Here is a 26,464-nt window from a genome sequence, read left to right on the forward strand (position 1 = left end):
ATCAAAGCCAATTAATAATATGGATTCATTTTATAGGAATATAAAAACAATACCAAAATAACACTGGGAGTGTGATCAAGAATAACACTGATATGTGTTTTTGAAGGAAGTATAGTTAGAAAGTATAGTTTTTTCCTTAAAACTCTTTATTAAGTTGCTCAACAACTAGCAGAACAAATAATTAATTACAAACATCGATATGAAATATTACGAACGATATCAAGAAATGCGTGTGAACTTGCACAACCTGGATCAAAATGGAAACATTTTCAAAAATTCAAGACATTAGAAGAAGCCCACAGCATTTTTGTTTTTTTTTTTTTTTTTTTACAAAAAATTCAAAATGTCTATAGGATACCTCAAAATATAGAAAACACCACTGTAAAAAAAAAACATACCAGTTATATTATTACAGAAAAATCAAGTATATTCAATACCATTTATATGAAAAAATATGAGATAATTATGTGCTCCAAACAGCTTTAATTGCAAACAACAAATAAAGTGTTGGAAATGTGCTGCAATCATCTCCCTCCTGAGGAACTCTTATCTGTCAGTTTGTGGTGCAAATAAAGATTCAGTTTGCCTATGAACATATGGCTTTTGATGAATGAATATTCAAGTCACATAACTCTTCAGTTTTGGGAGCATCTTTGGGCACGAATTAGCAATTACTGAAGGATGAAGACAGAATGTGTGGATGGAGAAAAACAAATTAGACTCAAATCATTGAAAGCTGAACATCACACAGAATCACATCGATGTCAGTTTAACTTTAGGTCATTAGGAAATAACAATCAAAAACAACAAACGGCAAACGCGCTAATCAGATACTAATGAAATATGAAGATGTTTTCAAGAAAGTCAGGTTACCTGGTTAAGACACGACTCTGTACCTGCGATTAGCTTTGGAACGGAAAGCAGTCCTGACTGAAGCACATTCTTTTCTATTGATCAACAGAAAAAGAAAAGATGTTTTTTTTTTTACGCAAATCCACCGTAATGCTTAAAGGGATAGTTCACCATAAAATTAAAATTGTCGTTATTTTTTCCCCGCAGACGACAGAAATTGGGAACTTCTGAACTGTCCATAAAAAAATACAAATAATTATAATAATAATTTCACAGTAAAAATAGTTCATACAATGTATGTATTATATTCCAAGTTAATTCCAAGGAAGCCATGCCATAGGTTTATATTTATATTTTTTTGTAGTGTATGAAGTAACCGAATATTTCTTAGAAGTTTTGGGTTGGGGGGAGGCCAAGATTTTGTCCTTTTCCTCACAAAAACATCTTAGATTGCTTCAGAAGACTTAAATCGGTGCTGCTATTTTTAACGGAAATGAAAAGTCAGTACAATTAAATAAAAAAAGAAAGAACAAATTTAAATAAAAATTAAACACCTGACAAAATCGCATAAAATTGCTAGTGCTGGGCAACGATTAATTGCAAAATAAACTTTTTAAAAATATTTATATAATATGTGTGTGCGCTGTGTATATTAATTATATATAAGTATATATAATATATGTATATATAAGTTTACACACATTATTTCGATGTATTATACATGTGTGTGTGTGTATATATATATATATATATATATATATATATATATATATATATATATATATAGTTAACATATGAACATAACATATTTTTATTAAATATATAAATGCATATGTATTTATATATTCATAATAAATATACACAGAACACACAAATGTACATTATATGCACAAAAGCTCGCTAAATTGCGATTAATCATTGCCCAGCGCAAAAATTACTAATATAAAAACCAAAAAAGCTACAAATAAAAGAGACAGTATAGAAACAGTATAACAGCATATTAAAAAATCCAAAATGAAAACTTCATGGAACTGAACGAACCCGTTACATGGACCACTTTTATGATGCTTTTTTTCAGAGTTCGAAAAACAAAAGCAACGACAATATCAATTTTGATCAAAATCTCTTTAAAACCAACCAAAAACTACATTCGCTTCCTTCGCATTTCCCCCCCAGGTCTGCTCTCTCACTCTTCCTCGACCATCATCTCTCTTTCCTGGCCCGGCAGGTCGTTCTTGCCGCTCGCTGTGATTGGTGGAGGGGTGTGGTCGCAGTCGAGGTCCAGCAGCTCCTCGAAGGAAGAAGCGCTGGAGGTGTCGCTTCTCTCCACGTGGTGGGAGTCCCAGCGGCGCTCTCTGGACGGGGCAGGTGAGGTGTCTCGGCTCTCCGAGGGGGGCTGGCGGCTCACAGAGCTGCACTCGCTGTGGGAGTCAGCACCTATATGAAACACACCCACGCAAACACAAGAGGTGATTCATTTTTCGCCACAGCGTCACAGCGAGCAAGCAGCACCTCCGCTAACGAAAGCGTCTCCTGTGTGGCGAGCATATAAAAGCTGGGAAATATTTCTAGAACTCCTGGCCTCCTCGTCTGGTAACATTTCAGGGTAAAAAAAAAAAGAGGCACTCGTTTCCTCTGTTTAATCAGCTATTCCAGGTTGTTTCTGCTGCGGTGCCACTGGCTAATTAACGGTTGTGCTTGTGTATTTGTGGAAGGGGAGGTGATGAGTGTTTGGAGAACTGCATGCGTTGGCATTGAAACGTGTGAACACAAACCTCTGCAGATGACTAGATTTCTGCTCAACCAGTCAAAACTTGCCACCGTCACGCTAAAGATACTGCGCTAAGGTTGCTATGGGTCTTCTTGGGGTACGTTGTTGGTGGTTGGCTTTCTGGAAAGATCTCGGCACGCATTCGTCTTTCAGTGCACATCTATGGAGCTTCTCCAACTGTTTAATTATCTACTTTGAGTCTTTTGACCACCTAGCAACCGCAAAAATGGTTTACTATTTTGTATAAATCAGCTTAAAATGCCACGCTAGTGTTGCTTTTGTTAACTTAAAGTGCTGAAATAGATTTCGGGAATTAAAATGAAAAATGTATTAATTTAAACTTTGTAAATATTTATAAAATAAGCTAAACAGAAATATCTAAACCTAGTAAAATGGGGAAAAAAAGCGCATAACTTTAAAATATGAATGTAGATGATAAAAATAAAGGCATTTTTATTCCTGCATTATTGAAAATGCTTTGAAATGTACTGTAGGGTGCACAAATACAAAAAACAATCCAGCACAATAATGATAATCTGGTTATTATTATGATCATTGTGACTGATTAACAAACGATTTTAAATATTAATTTAACATAAAATAATATAAAAATCAATAATTAAATAATAGTATAATACTACAACAAAAAATCATTCTATATTATATAATGCATTTTATATTATTATTTTTCTTTTTCTTTTTTTTTTAAGACTTTAAAGTTTAAACTTTAAGTGAGGGGAAAAAACTGGGGAAATTATCAAAATTGACCAAAACAGATTAAAAATGGTGAAATATCAACCGGTTAATCGATTTAGAACTGCCTACTGAAACCTAATCTGCTGTATCACTCCGCAGTTTTATAGACACACACACGCGCACGCACACACACACGCACACACACACACGCGCGCGCACACACACACACACGCGCACACACACGCACACACACGCACAGAGTAATTGACAGTATGAGAGAAGACAGACAGACTAACAGATTGAGAGAGGTGCCACACAGCCTGAGTTTCACTGAGAGGTTTGTGTCTGTCTGTGTGTGTGTGTGTGTGTGTGTGTGTGTGCGTGCGCGCGCTCATGCTGCTTGTGAAGGAGACCCCGTGCGCTCACACGCAGCGTGTCAGAGTGACAAACGTGTCAGGACCGCCTGCGTCTCAGCTTTTTTTTTCTGCTTATGTCAGTGCTTCTAAGATGAAGGGATGTTTTGTGTGTCTATTAGATGACCGCTCACTTACTGTTTATCTGCCTCCTGCTCTTCCTGTCAACGTGGCATTTCTGTAAGTAGGGACGGACAGACTAGATGAAGGGAGGATAGCGAAGGATGACAGGGGTGCGCGTGAAAGTGAGAGAGGAATAAAGATGAAGAGACCGATAGCGGCGGAAAAGAGAGAACAAAGTGTCCTTCATATGCCATCAGCGTGAGCGCCGGAGGCTGCGAGAAACTCGAACACTTTTCTTCATAACTTAAAAACTACTACAAATGCGAGTCAGTAATAGTAGCACTGAAATATTTGCATTTAGGAAATCTCACTCAAACAAATCAGAAGGGGGAAGAATAAATTGCCTCATCTCTTTTTAATTGTTTACCACCTGCTTTCTGCAGGAAGTAGCATATCTGCAGCATGCAAATAGTGCTGAGTTTTGTAACTACGCCGTCTATAATCAGACTCATTTACATAGAAAGGACAGATGTTTGACACAAAAAAAGACAACGTAGCAGTATTTCTACGAATTTAATGCCTAGATAATCTGGACCGCAAGTGTTTTTTCTGAATTTAGCGGTCGGGTCACTGAATTAATGTACTGTAGCTCAGACAGGGGTGTGACAATATTAAATAATATGTAACATTCGAGCAATTTTTATATCATTATAATATTTAAAAAATTGCTTAAAGGGTTACTCCACCCCAAAATGAACCTTCAATAGTTTCCACCTTTTATATTTCTGTAATGGTGAGTAATTATATTCCTGTAAAGCACACATTATAATTAAAGCATACATACAATATACTTTAAAAAAAATGACAAATATTAAATCTTTAACGATTCTGATATATTAAAAGAATCGTTAAAGATTTAATATTTGTACTTTTTTAATTAAAAGTACACTGATTAGTCAAGAAGAGTTTTCAGTTAGTTACTTGAATGAAATCATTAAAAAAAAATGAATAAATTGAGATTACTTCATTAAAGCACATTTTCAAAATTCTATATTTTAATTTAGCCAAATAATTTTTATTTTAGAAGTAATGATACGGTTGCCCAGACCTTGCAAAATCATCTAGAGAGCTAAAATTCTCCCATAAGAGGTATTAAAGGGTTAGTTCATTTTTAAATTGAATTAATTACTCACTTAGGGTGTGTGATATATATATCGTCTGCAAGAGCATCACTAAGTTGTTTTTACGATGTGTGATTTGACATTAGTATTTTGAATAACATTTCACCTCTGCATGCATACATTCGTGAAGTCTAGACTAGTGCGTGTTTAGAGAGTGTTCTTTCACTGCATGATTCAGTCTAATGAAATGCCTTTAAATTGATAAAAAAAAAAAAAAACAATATATGGGACCCGAAAATGTATATTTTTATACCACATATAGCCTAGCTAATCAGTTTCACAAGAAGACTGCTGTTTTGAACACGATTACAAATGGGATATTGATTTTGAACATTTCAATTAATAACAGCTCAATTAAGAGACTTGCGCTTTAGACCATATTTACTGTTTTGAGATCATTTCAAAAACCAATATTCAAATGCCAATGGACAAAGGCTTTAAAGGTAAAAATGTTAAAATAAATTAAATATAAAAATTTGTTCAAACTTATCAGAAAAGATGCATTTCTATTAGAGTGAACTGACAAGCACACAGAATATGAAGACTATCAAAAATTTGTCAACAGCAGTCCTTAAAGGCATAGCTCCCCAAATTTTTTTTTTATCCTGGCTCTTCCAAGCTTGATAAAGCAGGATCATTTTTTTCCATTTTTTGTGCCTTCACGAGTACCATGTACCATGACGCACATGTTGCGGTCTATTCATATTCAGAAAGCTCTCGGATTTCAAAATATCTAAATCTGCGTTCCAAAGATGAAAAAGGTCTTACAGATCGTGACACGAGGGTGCGCTCACTCTTTAACGTGAACTCGAAGGCGTCCAAACGTCCATAATTTGTCTCAAAATAATATTCATCACAAAGAAATGCACTCGCATGTATTTCTCTCGAGCAAAGAGAGAACCTCAGCGAGCGTATGCTTAGGAGCAAACGCCCGTTTGTGGATTTCTTCTTTTTTTGTGTGAAATTTAAGGTTACAATAGCTCTCGGGCTCCCATATGTGATGACCCACACACACACACACACACACACACACACACACACACACGCTTGCCATGTAAAGCACATTTCGGTGCAATATGCCACTTTGACAAAACTCATTTTAAAGCTGTTTCGTGAACAGCATCTTTTACCAGGGAACAGATGTTGAATGCTTAAATCTGAGCAGCGAGGTCAGCTTCACACCATTTCAGCAAAAACGCAGCCGTTCCTTCAGCACGACAACTAAAGCATCACTTGGCAACATCACATGCAGGATCGGCTTAAAAGTGCGTAGCTGACACAGCGCTGAAACTTCACGACATTCATTTATTATTTTTTTCAATTATTGCAGTTTAACACAATCTTCAAAAAGAGATGAAAGCGCATATTAATTATTAAATGGTTAGTCATTTCTGACTTTACAGCTGCGGTGAACATCCCTGGCAATTTCAAAACGCGGCGCAGACATCTGCTCAGAGACAATCAGAAGTAGTACTTCACAATCAAGACCAGAAAATCTGTTTTCTTCTGTTCACATCTGTTCTCTGCACTTTGTGTCACTACAGGCGCACTTGCTGGCAGACTTCTGCTCATTAAAAGTTTAAAATAATTTCACGAAGAAAAGTGTCAATTGTTGGCGTACTCTTATGTACACTAATAAATCATAAGTATGTTTATTTTGGGACTAGGAAGACAGACTGCATAAACTGACAGATATATAAGTGTAAAAGCATGACAATTCTGTAAAAAAAAAGAAGTTGAACAGGGTTGCTACTTTCTATTCTGAAATATTATTATTAGTCACGGTAATGGGTTTGATTCCCATAGGAAATGCATGAATTGAAATTATGTGTAGATTGAATGTAATGATAGTCCCTTTTTGGGAAAAAAAATGCTGGAGTTTTTAGGTGAAATATTACTTTAAAGAGCATCTATTGTGACAATATTGTGAAGTCTGCAATGTGTCCCCAAAATATGTCTGACGTTTAACCTCACAGATCATTTATTATATTTGAAAATGCCTATTTTGAGTAGAAGCACAGTTTTTGTGCATGTCTCTTTAAATGCAAATGAGATCCTGCTCCCTGCCGCCTTTTTTCGGAATATCACAGTTATTCATATTCATATAATGTATATTTAAAAAAACTACATAAAATAAAATAACAGCAAAAGTGGCTTATTGGAGTACAAACGATTTTTTTCCTACCGCATGCCAAGCTAATAATTATTGCAGCTTTTTGCAGTGCAAATTTAGTTTGTGATAAAAATAACAATAGCCTACGTTTGGGTCAGTTATTTAGCTAAAGACTGCAGTATTTCTCACCGGTTTCTCCTTATTGAAGCAGCACTTTAGATCATATTTGTTTAAATGCATTATCTGATTTGAGAGATCCTTTTCTATAAAACGAGTTTAATATGTTTAATGTGAATTCTTGCCAAATATGCAGTTATATTACAGGTTGCTGGCATGTTTTTCACTCGTGATGAAGTGGAGGGTGCAGCGCTCTTGAAGCGAAGGAAAACCACAATGCTCTAGCTTTAAAAACAAATCCGCTCCTCGCTCCGTTTAAAACTGCACCGCTCCACTCCTGCTCCGCTCACATAGTCTGCTTCTGATGCACGGTTTTCTGAGCACACACACCTGAAGCATGAGCACAGGAAGCTGCTGTCTTTCATGGAAAGTTCTCTTTCATGTCTTATTGCGCTTAATATGTGTATCACGTGACAGTAATGTAGTTAACATGACCCAAACGATAATAAAAGAAAACTGAAGATGACTCACTGCTCTTGAACACATACGCATATTTCTGCAGATATAACAAAAAGACATTTCTCTAGGAAGAACGACAGCCAATTACACACCGTAAAGTTTTAGAAGTGACATCTACGTAAAAAAGCAGTAAAATTTAAATTCAAAGTTTTTTATTTCAATATATCATGATGCATAAATTTTAATAATAAAAAGTAATACATGATAAGTAATATGCATGTGCAACGACAATAATGTGCATATACTTAACATATAACATTATTTATTCTTAATCATAATAGGATTTGTTTCTATTAATATCAAAGGCTATATGCTTAACAGCTCTGATTGACACATTTTGTATCCGGGAGTCCCTGCTCCCTGCCTGTCTCTCCGTTGAAGACCTTTGCGTTAGTGGATCAAACGTGCGCTTGAACGGCAAGAGGACACTAGGAACAAGACATGCTGTGAAACATATTCAATTTAGCAGCACATTTGGACCCAATAAACCAACAGGCTTCCAATTTGTCCTTTAATCTTCCGTGTTCTCTGCTTTAATCTTCTGCTCTATAATATATTACAGTTATTACTATGTGTTCGCTTCAAGGTAACAGGTGGAACTGGCATCTCTAGGACTCACACGCACACTGCCCAGGACAGCTGGTGTGGACGACACGCACCGCTCCGGTCACAAACAACTCACCCGTGTTTCATATTTGCTCAGTGGTACCTCTGGGCTTCGGTCTGACCAGGGCAATACGCCATTAATACATGCAGACCGTGTCTCATTATCACTAGAGCAGGTGTAGGTGATCGCACAGTTCGGCCAATATGACACATCCACGTCAAAGCTCTGCGAGGTGGTGGTTAATGCTCAATTAAATGCTATGCTGCTAACCGCTGAAACATATTCGTCGCACAAAACGTGAACTTTAAATTGACGATAGGCTACTACTATTAGTGCTCAATTAACAGTTGGAGAGTAATTCAGTGGTTTATGTACATCCAAAAAAAAATGATAGAGTGCAGATAATCAAAAGTATGCCTGTATTAAACTTTTATCTCTTTGATAAATGTATCGTGAGTGATTTTAGATAAAAAAAAAAGCATCTGTGAATAGTACCTGTGATATCTGTCCTCCTGTCCTCTTCAGACTCTTTTCCCATCAACCATCTTTGAGCCTCTCTAACTTCAGGAACATAGAAATCACCCTGCCGAGCCAGCGGACTCATATAGTGGATCATCCCTCCTTTGTAGATCTCTAGAAATGGATGCGCGCACAACTTCCTTTCCTAAGGAAAAAAAACATTATAGATTCAGCTTCATCCAGTCAAACTCATATACGTACCTGGGTGCACTTTTTAGCGAGACACGAAGCACGCATCAACAAGTACATATCACTGCAGTTTCCAAAGGAAATAGAAATAGAGGCAGTAAAATTATTATTAAATGAAATTATTATTTATTAAAATGATTATTTATTCATTTGGATTAATAAAGCGTAATATTCACACAATTTCTTGAAGAACATCATGTTTTGACTTGAAAACAATATTAATATGCTGGGATATTTGAATGTTAGCATCACACATATGCAGGTACATATCTACGGGTCTTCATGGCGGTAGAGAGGCGTGGAGCTCTGGTTCGGGTAGGTTTAGGGTCGGATTTGGTGTAGGGAATATTTCCAACATGATTAACTTAACTTTTAGTGACCGTGCAGATATTTGAATTCTGAAGCACCGCAATATGTGCCTAAAGCAATGTAATAAAAACACAGCAATACATAACCACATCAACCTAACGAAAATGTGTCAGGGTTCACGTATTAAACCTGTGTTTTAGGGCCACTCAGTGGACATTTCTCTCTGAAACGGTGGCAAAACATACAGTAAAAATCGTGCACAGAGGTACATATTTTTATAATACCCGATTGTTTTATTCAACAAGGATGCATTAAGTTGGTCAAGTGATTTCTATTTTTAAAAAATACAAAAAAAAAAAAAATTAGGTTTCCCACAAAACAATTAAGCAGAAAAACAATTTTTAACATTAATAACAATAAAATAATTTCTTTATCTTGTGACATTGAAGACTACAGTAATGATACTAAAAATTCAGCTTTAGCATCACAGAAACAAATAAGATGTTAAAATATCTTCAAATAGTAACATTATTCTAAATTGTATTATTTCACAACAGAACTGTATGTTTCATTAAATAAACGCAGCCTTGGTGAGTGTGAGGCACAGATTATACGATCTAATAAAACAGCAATTACTAAATAAAACATTTTGCGTCTCATTTCATACAAACAGCTTTTCATTCGACATAATAAAATCATTTAAACTCCAATTAAAATTTCATGCGAATTTATTTATTTATTTGAGTTCATGCTGATATTCGTTCTGTGATAATTGCTGGCTAGCTGGATATTTTTATTGCACAGTATCCCTCACATAACGGGCATGTTATATAGATATTGTCTTATTTCAAAAAATTAGAATCTCCCCTAGAGGATAAACATTTGGAAATGCTCATATTTAAGCACAGAACACACCTACAAGAGAAATCTGTGGCACTCGAAGCAATGGGTTAACAGAACGTTTTATTGTTACTGTTGCTATATTTCCTCTGGAAGGTCTAACTAAGACAAAGAAAGGCAGAGGAGAAGAGAGGGAGAGCAAATAAAAGGAAAAGTTGAAAAGCTAAGAGCAGGTTTTCCAGAGATTCTAAGATTAGAGAGCTGTGTCCACCCACTGACACTTCCTCTTCTTCCTTCCTCTCCACGGTTTTCTTCCTTATTACTCACTGCTTTTAACACTGATGAGGCTTGGACAATTGTAATGCCCTTTCTATCGCTTACACATTCTGAACACACACACACACACCTCTTATCAAATCTAGCAAAGCTTTCTTCATTTCAACTGATTTTAAGGAGCCCCCAACAGTGTCGCTAAACCCCCTTTTGAGACACTTCTGCTCTTGTGATCTTTTCATTAAAATCTTACGAGCGCTAAATCACACTAATTGAAACCGTCACTTTTTAACCATCAACACACAAAGGAATCAAAAGAGGCTCTGTTTGGGATGCTCGTGATGAGCATGATTCTTGTTTCTTACGGAAGTGTAAATCCAAAAATGCATAATTCCCTTAATTGCGTTACTTTCAAACTCCTAAAAGGCCCATTCCTGCGTCCAGACTCTGCCTCGCTTTCACTTCAGACAGAGTGTAGTTAACAGTAGTCAAATGTTACATCAATATTCATTAAGCTGATGAATATTTTAAAGAGAAATGTTGAATATGCAAATCAGAAATGGTCTTATGTAAGCGACTGAAGAAAACAAGACGGTCGGACAGAAGTTATATTTGGATAAACTGAAAACTTGAAAACAAGTCAGACAACTGCTCCCCCTAAAAAGAGACCCCCTGATGTTTCGTTGTCTACATGTACTCACAGTCTGGTGGATGAGAGATGTTTCTGTTCTTCAGTTTTTACTGAATATCTCTCCCGCCATCTGTTTCTCGTAGACAATGCCGTTCAATACCTGTGTGGCTGAGTCGGGCTATTAAGTTTAATCTGATTCTCATAGATTTTGGTCTATACAGTGAATAGAATCAATGTCTTCAAGGTATAGTTCACCCAGAAATGAACTTCTGACAATAATTACCCTCAAACCCACATTTTTTTTTTCGTATTAAATTCGAGAGCTATCTGACCCAGTGTAGACAAAAAAACAACCACATTCAAGGCAAAAAAGTAGTAAGACAATCATTAAAATTGTCCATCAGTGGTTCAACATATATTTTTAAAATCTTTTAGCATACTTTTTGTGTGCAAAAAACTAAAACAAATATAACTTGGAAAAATGCCAGAAGAGAATAAATTACTGAATAGAGTAGATATTTGTGTATTAAAAAAAGCTATAAAATTGATGTCATTTGGACTAGTCTAACTATGTGCTTACTACCTTCCTGAGCCTGTAACCAAAAATATTGTCATTTGTGTTTCAAAGATGAATGAAGGTCTGAACAGATTTGGAACAACATGATGGTGAATAATTAATAACGGAATTTTCATTTTTGGGTGAACTGTCCCTTTAAAATTATAGATACATAAAAATACCTAATTATTCTTACCTGACCGACTTGCCTTTAGCATTAGCATATATTATGTTCCTACACTCAAAAAATAAAGGTTCTTTATTGGCATTGATGGTTAAATGAAGAACCTTTAACATTCATCGAGCATCTCCATTGCACTAAAGGTTCATTATAGTGGATCAAGGTTCTTTACGATATAATTAAAATGTTCCTTACACTAAGAAAAATGGTTCTGAAAGGTTCTTTGGGCAACCTAAAATGGCACCACTGCAAACCCCTTCCCCCTTGGGAACCTTTAAACCGTTGAACTCACAAAGAAACTCAAAGTCTGAAAGAGGAAAAGGCCTGATCTGAAACCTTGATCTCACCGTCACGGCCCTATTCTACTTCTGACAGATGATTGACGTGTTCTGCCACGAACACAGCTAGAGGACTGGGGCCATAAACAGGGATAGGAGACAGAAGGGACTGGAAGCTGGGGAATTACGTAAGGCTATTAATATTCCAATATCATAAACAATGTATCCGTGCCATACTGTTTGAGATCCGGTCCCTAAAGACCTGGAAAAGGAAAATGCACAGATGAGCAAATTTAAACAATGTCTGTTGATTCATTGATTTCAGCTCTTGGGTCACAAAATTGGGACAATTGTTTGCGCAAGGATCTATTGTAAAAATAAGCTCAGCTAATTCATCATTATTAGAAGTTTTGCCTGTTTTTCTGTCTAGTACAACTTAAAATGCTGATGCATGATCCATAAGTGTATTGTCCTGTCCTCTCTGTTGGGATTTTGTAATTGGTTTATGGCTGAACTATTGATTCTAGATAATTAACCAGCTCACAGTCCCGTGTGGCACTCTGCAATCAAAATAAAGCTGAAGGGCAAGAAGATTCACATCCACCATCATCATCAGGTCAGTAGTATCGTGTCATTCCTCTGCCTCGAAGAATCAGCCATATTGTATAGATATTAACATCTAGATATTAAATAGATTAACATCTATTTTAACGCAAAAAATAATCTTATCCACTATTTAAGACTTGAATATTGCGCTTTTACTTTAGGAAACCTACTGTTAAGTTCTAGCGCAGACAACTTTTCATTGTACTACAAAGCATGTGTGATTTAAAGGACTAGTTCAGTTCAAAAATGAAAACTCGGTCATTATTTTAATCACCTCATTTCAACCTTACTTTCTTTTGTGAAACACAAAAGGTGAATTTTTAAAGAATATCAATATTTGAAGTCACTCTCTTTTCACTATAGTTAAAGTGAATGAGGACAGAGTCTGTCAAGCTCCAAAATGACAAAAACAGAGCATCAAATATTCATAAAAGCAGTTCGTATTAATCAAGACACTTAAACTCATTTCCATTCGATTTTGGCCATTAGCTGGTGCTAAATCCGTACGCGGTTAAATACGACGGTCCTGAAAGGTAGGACATTGGAAATTTGGGTATTTAAAACAATGTGGAAAACCAAATTAATGGTGTTGGTGAAGGCAGAGAAATGCAGACGCAAAAAAGGCTCCATCGCAAACTCCAAGAAGAAAAGAAAACAGATGGAGAGGAAAAGAAGAGGGATGGCTGGGTAAGCCAGAGACGAAGATGAAAAGCTGTCAAAGTTTCTCATCCAAATTCAAGAAGAGAGGTTCTATCTCACAGAGCTGCTCTTCTCTGTATATCCTTTTAATTAATGTTCCTTCATATAGATTCAGACTCTCTAGACTCACAGAGAAAACAGGGCATGGAAATGTCTTTCACTTTTCTTCGACTCAACAATAGCAGAGAGTATAAGCATGGATTCCCTTTCTACTCTGTGAAAAGAATCTTGAACTCGGTGATGCTCGAGATCAGATTTCAGGCTTTTATTCATTCAAAGAATCACAGAAATAATGATCCAGATACAGCGAGGGACATAATCCAATAGAAACGGTGTCAAGCGTGATATTACTTCAATACATGGCTAATAAGACATTTAACATTCATGAGCTTGATAGCTTTTTCAGAATACAGCCTTTAAGAAATTATAAAATCAACTGAGATCTTGTGCACTGCTTCTCAAAGAAAAGATAGAGATTAACTGGAGATTGAATTTATTAATTCCCAACTCGAGGTTTTTCAAAATATGAAAGTCTGCATTACAAGTAAACTTGTAATATTGTGAGATATTTCGATTATAAATGTGTTTACTGGCACTTTAAATCAGTTGAATGCATCCTTGCTGAATAGAAGTAATAACGTCTTTAAAAAAACAACTTACTGGCCAAAAATTCTTTAAAATAATGTAAAAGTCTCTTGTGCTATAAAAGAGGAACCTTTGACCAAATCATTTTTTTCTCTTGTAGAACACGGTGCAACCACTTTGACCCAGCAACAACAAAAATGACTATTAACTAAATAACAAAACGCCGTACTGCTCTTTCAAGGCGAAAGGATCTTTCACAGTGATGGACCACTACCATAAAATATCCCCAATATCTTTAGTGCCTCCAGGGATTGCACATCTCATGAGAGAAAGATAAGACGCAGAGAGAGACTCCATGCTATTTACGAGAAAAGACGTGAATGACAAGGAGAAAAGGCCCCTGCGGTGACTGCTGGAGAAGCCCATCAAATATTTGGCTTTGTGATTGAGTAGCTTTAAGATTGTTTGGGACGTCCCTCCATTGCAATTCAAACCGGCTCTGCATTGCACAGAAACGTGTTGTTTTTCAACTGCAAAAGAAATGGTGAGAATATGGCTGAAATCACTTTGATGTAATATTATACAATAATAACGTGTTAATAAATTCTTTTTTTCAGCTTTGATACCAAACATATACCAAAATCTCTCCAACACATAAACGGAGAGCAAAAAAGGAAACAGAAGGTCGATCTGGTCACCACCAACAGAGAAGGTCTGTGAGAAATAAAAGATTATTGATGTATTTGTATAACTTTATTCCTCTCACACGCCACAGGTTTTTTTTTTAATCCGAGAATAGAGGAGTGTTTTCTTTTCTTTGCTGAGTTCTTAGCCTGGGGATAAACATCTGAAGGAACGTCAGAGGAAAACCCTTCCCAAATATACCCTGCGTGTTTTCAGAAAAGTAAACAAAAGCACTCCAGATAAATTTGGGACTAAACAAGACCTTATGGCCTAACGTACAATTGTACTGTTTCTAAACACAGCATATCCTGTCAATAGCATCTCACACACACACACACGCACGCACACACACACACACACACACACACACACCAACATATGTTTTGTCTTGGGCAACCACAGTGGGCTGAATGTGTTGAATGTGCCAAGAACAGCACCAAACCACACATCTATGAAATAGGTCAGCACTTTTTTGAAGTGCTGATTCTGGAACATTTTATGTCTTTGTTATTAAAATCAATTATGTTGATAGGTGATCTACTGATTCTCCATATTTCATGGATTCGTTGCTGTCGGAGATGAATAGTCTTAGTTTCTAAACTGCTTTGCAGAACTAATATCTTTCACCTGCGTCGATAATTCCCAGCGGTCGCGTCATCTGAAGAGAAAATGTCAAAGATCAATCAGGAAGAATTATGTCGGGAATGCATAACAACACAACCGAAACTTATTTGAAAAGCTGTAATTATGTAGGGACCGCTGGGCATTGGTGGTGAACAATTTAAAAACAACAATAAATTCAAAATTAAAAAAAAGTAGTTTTGCTTAAATTTAAATGCAACTCAACGAAATTGACTTTAGAAAGAGGGTTGAAAAAGTTACAATAGAAGAAAGACAGAACTATTTTAACCGTTCTTTTGAGCTTACACAAAGCTTAGAGTCTACAAGTCTACTCGGCTTCAGCAAACACAGGAGTCATTCAACGAAACCGGTGCCACTATGCTGTTTTCAACATTTTCACTAAAAGCAAACCAAAACCTACAGCTTGAAACATGTGTTAATCCTCCAAAAAACTTTTTATTCAAGCAATGGTGCCTCTATTGTACCACCCATGTATATATACCTTTAGAGTAGTAATAAAAGAAATAGATTTTCAAAATATTACGTTTTCCTAGATTTTTTTTTAAATCTTGAAATTGAATTCAACATTTCAATTGATTCATTGTTTGTATTGAACATTTTTTTTACATAAAATGTACAAATAACATACATTTTTTGGATTAGCATTAATTTATGTAACAAGTGTCCATTTATATATAATCCTAACTCAGAATCTGTTCTTTAGCGCCAACCAAAAGGCAACACTTTGAAGAGGGTGTGTACACTATCTGACCTTAAAGATCCTAACAGCCACTTTAAATACTAGACAGGACGGCCTGTGCTTCCTTTTCTCTTCTTGTTGTGCTTTCTCAACTTTTTATGCAGCTGACGTTTCCACCATTCACTTAGATCACTAATCATCTTCGTTTTCTTTGCTCTACATTCCATCTCCGTCTCTGACCTTCACTCAGGGGTTTCAGATTTGTTCCTGCACCGTTTAGATTCAACCCCAATTAAAGTTCTTCACGCTTATTTGAAAGCGAGTTTCCAGGAACTGAGTTTGACACCCCTACTCTAGATATTCTTTCGTCCTCTCAGGATCAGCATCCTAACATGTCTTAATGGAGCCATGATGGAGACAGATCTGTCTTCAAATGTTATAAAATGTAATTCGTTAAACACAGATAGTGAGTGAGTGATGAGTGACTGAAAGAGATAGTGAGCAATTTGTGTAAGTGAATATAGTGAGGGAATAAACCGAACAGGGTTAAGTTGATTGCATACTTCCTCGTATTCAAACAGGAAGCAGAACCACTCCATTACATCTCTTACCACCGTGTCACAATAAAACATATATGTATGTAACAGGGTGGTAGATTTCAACCCAAAATGTTCGCAACTCTCCGATGTAGTCAGTTTCCACACCCAGCATACATGCATTTATCCTGAAATGTAATTGCCTTTGCTTTAATAATGCAATAGAACACAATAAAACACTGTTTCCCCTATCTATTTTGCGTGACGGGGTGGTTGGTTTAAGCTTTGCGAACCCTGCCTAACGTGAAAAAGCAACACACCAGAATGCAACGCTAGAATGTCAGTTCTAGCCTATTTTTGTTCATGGAGGCTTAACAAGGCTTAAATGATGCCACTTCTGCTAAATTTATAGCAACAGTGCATTATTTACAGCTAAAACAAGTTAGTGTAATGGGGTGGTAAGTCAAACTGAGGGACACACACAAATCATAAAATATTTACATAAAAAAAGAGGGGTTTTTTTAAATAAATGTCTTATGTAAACAGGGACACATAATACTACAAAAAAGGTCTTTAAAAAACTAAAAACTTAATTTATTTGGTGATGTTTTGAACTAAAGAACTAAAGAATTCTAAATGTAAAATATGTTTCTCCTTAAGAAAAGTATTTAAACCATATATCATGTTAACAAAAACACTTGAATCTATAAGATCTAACCCACTTGGCGACATTTTTGTCCCTTATGCATCTCATTGAATGCTGTGGACCCAAATGGCACTCGTTATGTAGAATGACTCACATCATATCCCAATATTCCCCAAAAGACTGCTGCTGTCCACTGGAATTCTTCTCTTCCGACACCTGCTCTTGTCCTCCTACTTTAATGACAGTAATCTACAGGATTACTGGGTGGACAACTGTCAGACGTCAAAGAAAAATACAGGGGATGGACAACAAGTGTATCTTTACTAGCCATCACCATTATCTGCCACTTAATCTCTAAAAATATCTTGACACTTTTAGGAAAAAAAATATATCAAAGTAAGATTTTCTGACCAAATATATGTGTATATACACATATATATATTACATATACATATATATATATACATATATATATATACATATATATATATATGTAATCTCTTGTTTAAGAGATTACATAGACTAAATTTAACATTTCTAGAAGACAATGAAATGCTAGGAAAGTTGCTATGCTGTTTTATATAATATGAATTTCTAAGAATTTGCTCGGTGTTTCTACTGGGCTATTAAAAAGAGCCCATCCTATCTGTATCTGATATTTTAGACACAATATAAGGCTTGCGTTTTTCATTTTTGGATGACGTAAGAAATATTTTGGTTTGGGATTTAAACCAGATCTGAAGTACATCATATAAATATCACCCAAAAACCCCATTTTGAAATTTTGTGCACAAAGCACCGACTTTATCCTCTTTCACAAACAACTTTGTTTGAAGGAACTTGCTTTCTCAGATTAGTGTGGCCTATTTGCACCAGCTAAATACATTCAATTGGTCTTCCCTTGTAAATCACTGACCCGAGAAAGACGTCCCAGTGTTCGGTCTTTTGTCAAAGCCATTTCCTTAAGCTAAATGGTTCTGGTCCTCCTCTAAGCTCTCCCGAGCTCCTGAGACTCCACACTCACAGTCGACTGCTCCTAAATTTCATTACAGGTCCTGGCTGAAAATCCCCTGGCAGGAAACGAGAAGGAAAGCTGAAATTTGCATGTGTTATCTTGAAGGAGAGGTTCACCGGTTTGGCAGGATCCCCTTTGTCAGTTCTTTAAGAAGTAGGACTTGCGACTATCCTAGTTGTGAAAAATGTCCGGCATGACCAAGAAATGATTAAGAAAATCTCTAAAGCTCAAAAGACGCAATTTTATTTGCTGGAAAATGGCTAGTCTGTCAGGATGGAGGTAGACTGCCTCTCCATGATGAATGAAACATCCCGGGAGCTCCAGGAAATGGCGGAAAGAATCTAAGAGAAAGTAAAAAAACAGGTGTTCATATTTCACGTAGGACAAGATAAAAGCACCTTTTTTTGCGGACAGACCGAAAGTAGAGATTGCTTCGCCTATCTTAAATCGCACCTTATAATTATGTGGTCCACAATCTTCTCCAAGTGCGCATCAAACTTGTGGCATTTTGCCGTAAGAGGCTTTAGCGCTTTTATCCTTTCCAGGAAAGGCTTGACCAAGTACTGTCTGTAGATTAGCCAATAATACTGACATTTTTGAAGGCTACTTCATGAACTGTACCACTTTTATAACCTCCAAGATAAAAGTTATAAATTAAAAAAAATGAGACCAAAATCTGAGCCATGTGAAACTCAGCCTGGTTACCAAGGAAACCTTCGGAAAGATTTCCATGGAGATTAGATCCTTTGATATTCCAAAGAGAAGAGGGATGGGAAAGGGAACCATCCGAAGACACAGATCTGATGAGAAAATCCATCATTAGAGAGGGCTTTTTTTTTGTTTTGTTTAATCTTAGAGAGTGAAAGACAAGGAATCCCAATCAGTGCATATCATTACCGGACAAATCCAGACTTCAACATGGGCTACTCACAATAGCCTACTTTGTTAATGGGGAAGCCCTGCAATTAACCCCGGCAATTAAATTTCTCTTAACCATAGATGAAAGACAACTACCTCAAAGTTCGCTTTGATTTGGATCTGAAACTAGTTTTGCTCTTTTTCATGGACTAAAAAAGGTCAGATTTTGAGTAAAGGAAGGCTAGGCATGAAAGATCACGCTGACCTTAGTGTGACAAAACAAAGTTGAGAATCTTAGACTCAGCTTACACAAACACAAATGCTTTTCTGAAACTTTGAAGATATAAAGAACAAGTACACTTTGAAGTAAAAGACATCAAAGACATCGCTTTAAAAAAAAGAAACGGAGGTGACATATTGTAATTGTGGAAGTTAATCAGCATGTCTGGATAAAGCCTTTGTTGAAAATAAATAAATATCTATCTATTCCTCTATTCATCCTTTAAAGCGGACTGTTGCAGTGCCTAAATAATGATTTGTTTACTACCTGAAAACAATTATGGCTGCTCTCCTCATTATCTCTGAAGCAAAAAATCAAACCGGATGTTATTATTTACACTACTTTTCAAATGTTAGGTGTCAGTAATTAGCAAATGTATTTGAAAAGCGTCTTTCATGCTCACCAAGGCTGCATTTATTTCATTTAAATACTGTAAAATAGCAATATTGTGCTATATTATTACAATTTAAAATACTATTTTCTATTTTAATGTTTTTAAAATGTCTTCAGTGTCACGCGATCGTGATCAAATCATTCTAAAATGTTTAATTAAATTCTGACAAATCGTTTTAAAAAAATATTCTTTACATTTTAACATTTTTTAAAAGTGCAATACTACTACTGTTGTAGTATTATTACTATTGAACTATTGTATTTTTACTATTATTGTACTATTGTGGTATTGTGGATGGCGGTTGGGAACACCAGGAGGATCCCAAATCCTCTCAGCTCTTCAAAATGGATGTACAGGAATCCACCGCTACTGAGGTGTGATTGATCCAGCTGGGCTTTAGCTAAAAGAAACCGGAGGGGCAAAAGTGCAAAAAACGATAAACACAGAGGGGAAAAAAAAAAAAAGATGCAACCGGGCTATATGACAAGTCGTGAGCTGCTAGTTCATTTTCACCTCATGGGTCAGAGTGCTGTTTCATTTACACCTCGATGACCGCACACACGCACACTCACACACACACACACATTCCCACCTACACACACTCCTCCAGCCACAGCTTGACCGTCTCCAGCACGCTGCCTTCATCTTCTCTCACCTCATATGCGCGATGCCCAAAAACACGCTCATCTGCATTAAATAATTCAGCTAATCAAAATCGTTGACTCCTTGTACGGTTTGTTTTATATTAGCAGCATCGACTTCCGCAGTCATTGCAGATGTCACAAACACAAATCCTCTTTAATTCAGAGTTGATCATGTGTCCTGCAAAAGCTGATGGGAGATTACTGGTCTTATGCCTCGAGTGTCTTTGGTCCTCAATTATAACACTTCTTTCAGCTTGAATGACGCACACACACACACACACACACACAGGCACATGGACACACAAGCACACCCTTTGAGGGGAAAATCAGCCCCCAGCCTTGAGTTTTGAAAGATTATTCATCCACCTTGTAATTTAATGCATGATAACAACACCGTCAAGCAGCATCTCGAATCCTCAAAAACAAAAATAATCAATTTCCAGCACCACAACCATGCAAATATCACCCCCACCCTTCCTGTACTAATTTCAGATTCATATTATCTTAATTCTCAGCCACTTTCTCACAGCGGGCTGATCAATCATATTCAAATGTGACATTTACCTCTCGCAAATGTTCCTGGACTCCCCCAGGCTCTGGGACAAAAGTCATGTTTGAACTGCTGGAACAGAACAGTCCGGGCAGAGGGACGTGTTGGCGTCCCTCTTGTGGCCTGACCAGACATCCACCACTCACCAATGTCTCATATCGCACACACCCGGCGGGCACGAGCGCGCACACACACGCACACACAGACACACACACACACACACAGACAGACACAGACACCGATGTAGCTCTATATAAACTTCCTCAACTTTTTTCTAGTTTTTTAATTATATTTGACATATGTGAATGTCACAGATTTGGAAAGAGTGAGCTTGTTACCTGTACCGGACATTTCCACTTCAGAGCTAGAGAGTATATTAATAAAAATGTCAACATGTTATATATTCAGAGCAGGTAGAGTAGATAATAAAGGGTTTTTTTTTTGTTTCTAAGAAATTGTATTCTTTTCATAATAGTAATAATTATATTTCAGTACTCTATTTTAATTATTGTAATTATAATTTTGTGACAATAAATTGACCAAAAGTGACAATAAAGGCATTTATGTAACAACACTTGTGTTTTATATAAAAATAATAAGATTAAGCAGCACAACTATTTTCAACAATAAACACACACACTCATATATATATGAAATGTAGATATAAATATAAAAACATGTAAATATTTTAAAAATATGGTGTCTAAAAAAAAGCCAAAATGTTAATGAATGTCCAAATTAAGAATAAAAAGGGGCTAAGTTCTTTAAATTATTTTATTGACAAACTTGTTTTAAAAATGACCAGTACAGATAACAATAAATATGAATAAAAATAATTTGTCTACCCCTATTAAAACTAATAACAAATGTTTCTTGAGCAGAAAATAAGCATATTTAAATCATTTGTAGGTTTGCGTGGCACTGAAACTAGAGTAATAATGAAAAGATATTAAGCTTTGCATATTTTACAATAGAAAACAGTTATTTTAAAGTTAGTATTTCACAATATTACCATTTTACTGCATTTTTTTTTTTATCAAAAGCGAAGTTTTAAATGACATGAGAGACTTGCAGCTAAACTTTTGAATGTTATTGTTTTAAATGTTAAAATCTAAATACTACAGCACAAAATTATTGAGGTACACCCGCAGTACTCTTCTGGGTGAGAAGCCCACCTGTCTGATTTAAATCTACATTGCTCTGGAGTAATGAGCGTTAATGATTCAGCAAGGAATATAAGGTGACAGAGGAGACAAACTAATGAATATTTTATGACACGGGGGAACAGCTGAGCCACGGGTGGCGACAGCTGGAAAAAAAAAAAATAACAGAAAACAAACAAACTATTCAAAGCGCAAATTAAGAATAAGTGTCACTGTCTGCACCTGGAAGCGAACTATAAAAATACGCTAGTCTCATAATGTGTTTTTGTGTGTGCTGCGTCTTCTCAGCCACATCAGAGAGTCTAGTCATAGGTCACAAACAGCTTTGGCTCGCGGTCAGGAAGGCCATATGGTTGAGTGGGCAGTAGACCGTCTAGAGAGGGAAACACACGAACACTGGCAGCGGTAAAGGCCAGCAATGTCAATACACACACAACACATACACACCTACTATCCAGTCAACCTTTCAGGTTTTCCATGTACCCGTCTGTGCCCTTTACTAGCAATGATCTTGGATCAGGCCTGCAGGGGGGCCCAAAAATGCCCTCAAGTCCAACAGATGTGCAGCGGTCTCTGCGGATGCTGAGGGCACCTCTAACAATCATGCGAACAGCTTCCGCACAATGCAACTCAACAGACGATGTTCAGCGGTGGCAGCTGGTGGAAAATTTTCTAGATAGGGCAACGCATCCAACGATTTCAGCATAGCTGCATATGACTTGAAACATTTTAAATAGAGGTTCAAGATTAGGTTTAAGGAGGTTTCTCACAAAAAAAGTTCAATAAAACATTTTTATAAGTTTCATGATTCTCAATTTATGGATGAAGTGCAACAGAAAAAACTAAATGGACAAAATAAATGGCCCATTTGCACACAAATAAATGGAGCATTTTCCGTACTTACAAGCTACAATACCAAAAATGTCAGCCCACTATATCAGACGCCTTAACCTGACTGTACAGAAATATTGACGGATCAATTCAGAACTGTTAAATAGAGCAAAACAAAAAGAAATTTATTAAACCATTCTGAATTTGCTGAAAGTGTTGATCTGAAGGCAGGGGTATAGCGGTACATTTATTTGTACTAGGGCTGAGCTACATATCGCACTGTATATTCGTGAAAATCTCATCAGTAAAACCGGTTAATACTCAGAGCCGTAGATCACTGATAAGATACGTAATACCGGGTTCAGGATCGCAAATTAATCACCTGCCAAACTGAATGTACCTAATTTATACAGGTCTTTGGGTTCACTACACATGCGTACAGAACTAATACAGCATTTGTTTTTTCAGGAAATTCAAATAATAAGTGTCGTTTTCACCGTCTTTGATGTAGTGTGACAGATAGCTGGGTGAACACCTTGGAGACACGCTTTGACTGAAGCAGCCACGATCAGCTCCATGTCTGAGCCATGATGTGGAGCGTGAGCAAACTCTGTAGCTACTGCTTGTTTTAACACCAGTAAACACGACTTAAAATCTCATGTAATTGCTTAGTGTTAAACCGCAAAAATCACCTAAAAAAAAACCCCCAAAAAAACACTTCTTCAGCTATTAAAGAGCACACACATCGTACATGATCTGTTTGTTTTCACATTAATAATAACGTAATAATGTATGACTCCTGTATGTCACTGTAATTGTCTTTAACTCTTTCACAGTCACCTTCCATCAAAACTTTACTGGTGAGATACTGGTTTGAGTACTGAATACTGGAGACTATCCCTGGCTTCAGCTTAAAGATAGTTAATAGAAGTATGTTTTTCCATCAATCGTTGCACAAGTTAAGGTTGCTTATAATGATTAAAGTGCAGTAGTCAGTGCAGTTCGAAAAAAATGAAATGTATGAAAATACTTTGGGCTATTCTCGGCCGGAGTGAAATCACCCAAAAAGAGGCAGCACTCCGCAACGTGATTTGACGCTGATTACATTAAATCCAGAGGCAGAACAAACAGTGAACAGCGAAAGCTAGAGGAACACTGTGGTTTAATGCGATAATGTGAAAATCCCTCACTTTGGTGGTGTGTCAAGGTCATTTAAACATATATGCTTTGTGTAAATAAATAAATAAAATTCATAAAAACTTCAATTTCAAGTCCTCGCTGAAGACCCGTTCCGACTGAAATAGCTTCAAAGCCTTATTGAATAATTGGCTAATGGTTTTTAAATCAATAAGGTAAAATTAACTTACAGATTGTGGATATTTTAATATAGCAGTAGACTTCGACTTCAATTAAGCACAATGGCTTTCAGGCTTTCAATTATGCCGCTGACCAAGGTTTATTATTGGTCAGGTTTATTATTAGAAACACATTAAGCGCATATCCTTCAATAAGACGATCAAATGGCACTTAAAGCAGCGATTCCCTTCAAGCAAAATGGGCTTTTAATAAAACTTGCAGCAGAAAGTCTTAATCTTTTTGAAGCTGGTGCTGCATTCGGGGACAGGTAACATGGGGAAAGTGTTGCAAACCAACAAGTCTGCGAAAAACACATTTACTTCATTTATTAAGAAAAGAACAGGCGAGAAAAGTAGCTTGTGTAAAATTCATCACGCGTTCTGCTAATATGACACCCTTTCACCTGAAATACCAAACAGCTAATTAAGAAACCAGGCAACTGAGACTGTGAAAACACAGCGTGACACCCGGTTGTCGATTCGATCTAAACTAGATGCCAATAATATACCCTGAATGGGAATTAAATCCTAGTTAAACTCTTCCTTGTAGATGTTCACATTTTGTGCATCGTATCGGGGGAAACGCGACGCACCTCTCCCGCAAGCGTGACAATAAGAGATTATCAAACACAAAGTTTTTCACGAGCAAACAGCAGGAAGGTTTGGTTCACGTTGTCATCCTTCTCCAATAATCTTTAGAGGGAGCTTTTGAGCCAAAATGTCAGTGTGGCATTTGGAAGAGCTGTTCTCCTGGTCCAAGAAGTTCATGGCCACTTTGCTTGTTTGATTGTGGACTTTCGGCTTAATGCTGTAGGATGGAGAGAGAAGATAGAGAGGTGGACGCAGCTGGATAAACATAAATTTGTGGTACAATGTGAACAGTATCAAAATTCCGATCAGAGCTGAAGTATTTGACATTCCAAGCGCTGATGTATTGAGTGTCAGATAGATGCTGCAACACATATTCCAAATGACAAGGCAGACAGCTGCCCACACGATCGAGAATTTAGAGTAGTTTGAGGTCTGAGTTCATGACAGCCCACCAATCAGGCAAGAAACTGCGAATGACATTATGTGCAGCTCTCTGTGCATTGTGGTTTTCATTTATGTCATTTTTTCCCAAACGTTGTCTTTAATTATAACATTTTGATTTGATTGTACTCACCTCACGCATTCGAAAAGACAAGTACTGAAAAATATACTTAAACATTACATTCATTTTGAACTATATTCTTTTAGTCACTTAACTGCATGTTAATTGCCATTTAAATGAAAATACATCACAATTAAAATTTCTATTAAATGCAAATAGAGTAATTAAATAAAGTGTTTTTTTTCTGACTCACTTAACACTTAAGATATGTAATATATGTCATTTTCATAACTACCTAGATTTTCTTTGAAATATTCTAAAGGCTTACAGCTGACGTGTATATATACACACACACACACATACACTCCTGAACAAAATCTTAAGACCAGGGGAAATAGAGGAAAGACTTTTTGTCTTTGCCATCAGGAAATCATGACAGTGTTACTGCCTGAATAATATTTGTGTCAGTCTGTTTGAGTTTAAACACAGTTTTTTAATAAATTGACCCGTTTCTTCTTTTGGCAATTTGAAGCACTACTTACAATCTTGTTATGATCCATACATATCATATCATATCATATCATATATATATATATATATATATATATATATATATATATATATATATATATATATATATATATATATATATATATATATATATATATATATATATATATATATTCACACACATACACATATATATATATATATACATATATATATATATATATATATATATATATATATATATGATACATATATAATTTTATTTAACCACATAAATCTACGCTATCACTTTTTGTTAATTTAACAAAATATTTAAAAAGCTCAAAAAACATTGATTGAAAAGTATTAAGTTCTTTAAAAAAAGAGGAATAATACAAATTTGCAGACCGCAAACCTTTGAACAGCAGTTTATATTGTAGGAAAACCTTTTTTTAAATAAATGCTGTTCTTTTTTGACCTTTTATTGATCAAAAACTCCTGAATAAAGTATCACAGGTTCCAAAAAATATTAAGCAGAAAAACTTTAAAAAAAAGTTTTGAACATTGATAATAAATTGGCATATTAGAATGATTTCTGAAGAGTCAT

At 36.1% G+C, this 26,464-nt stretch overlaps 1 protein-coding gene across 2 annotated transcripts in view; it reads right to left on the minus strand.

The window, feature by feature from the left end:
• Positions 1-401: 401 nt before the first annotated feature.
• Positions 402-26,464, minus strand: part of LOC122354076 (testis-expressed protein 264 homolog) — a 42,465-nt gene continuing 16,402 nt past the window's right edge. Inside the window, exons 3-5 of one of the 2 annotated variants that reach the window (XM_043252074.1) lie at positions 8,828-8,996; positions 1,991-2,289; positions 402-947 (exon numbers count right to left, since the gene is read on the minus strand). In XM_043252074.1, coding sequence (XP_043108009.1) covers positions 2,039-2,289; positions 8,828-8,996 — 420 coding nt within the window. In that variant the 3' untranslated portion in view covers positions 402-947; positions 1,991-2,038. Of the gene's footprint in view, positions 948-1,614; positions 2,290-8,827; positions 8,997-26,464 lie in introns of those variants that run through there. The other variant, XM_043252073.1, reaches the window with a different exon arrangement.

This window comes from Puntigrus tetrazona, chromosome 11 (genome assembly GCF_018831695.1).
Source record: "Puntigrus tetrazona isolate hp1 chromosome 11, ASM1883169v1, whole genome shotgun sequence".
NCBI lineage: Eukaryota > Metazoa > Chordata > Actinopteri > Cypriniformes > Cyprinidae > Puntigrus > Puntigrus tetrazona.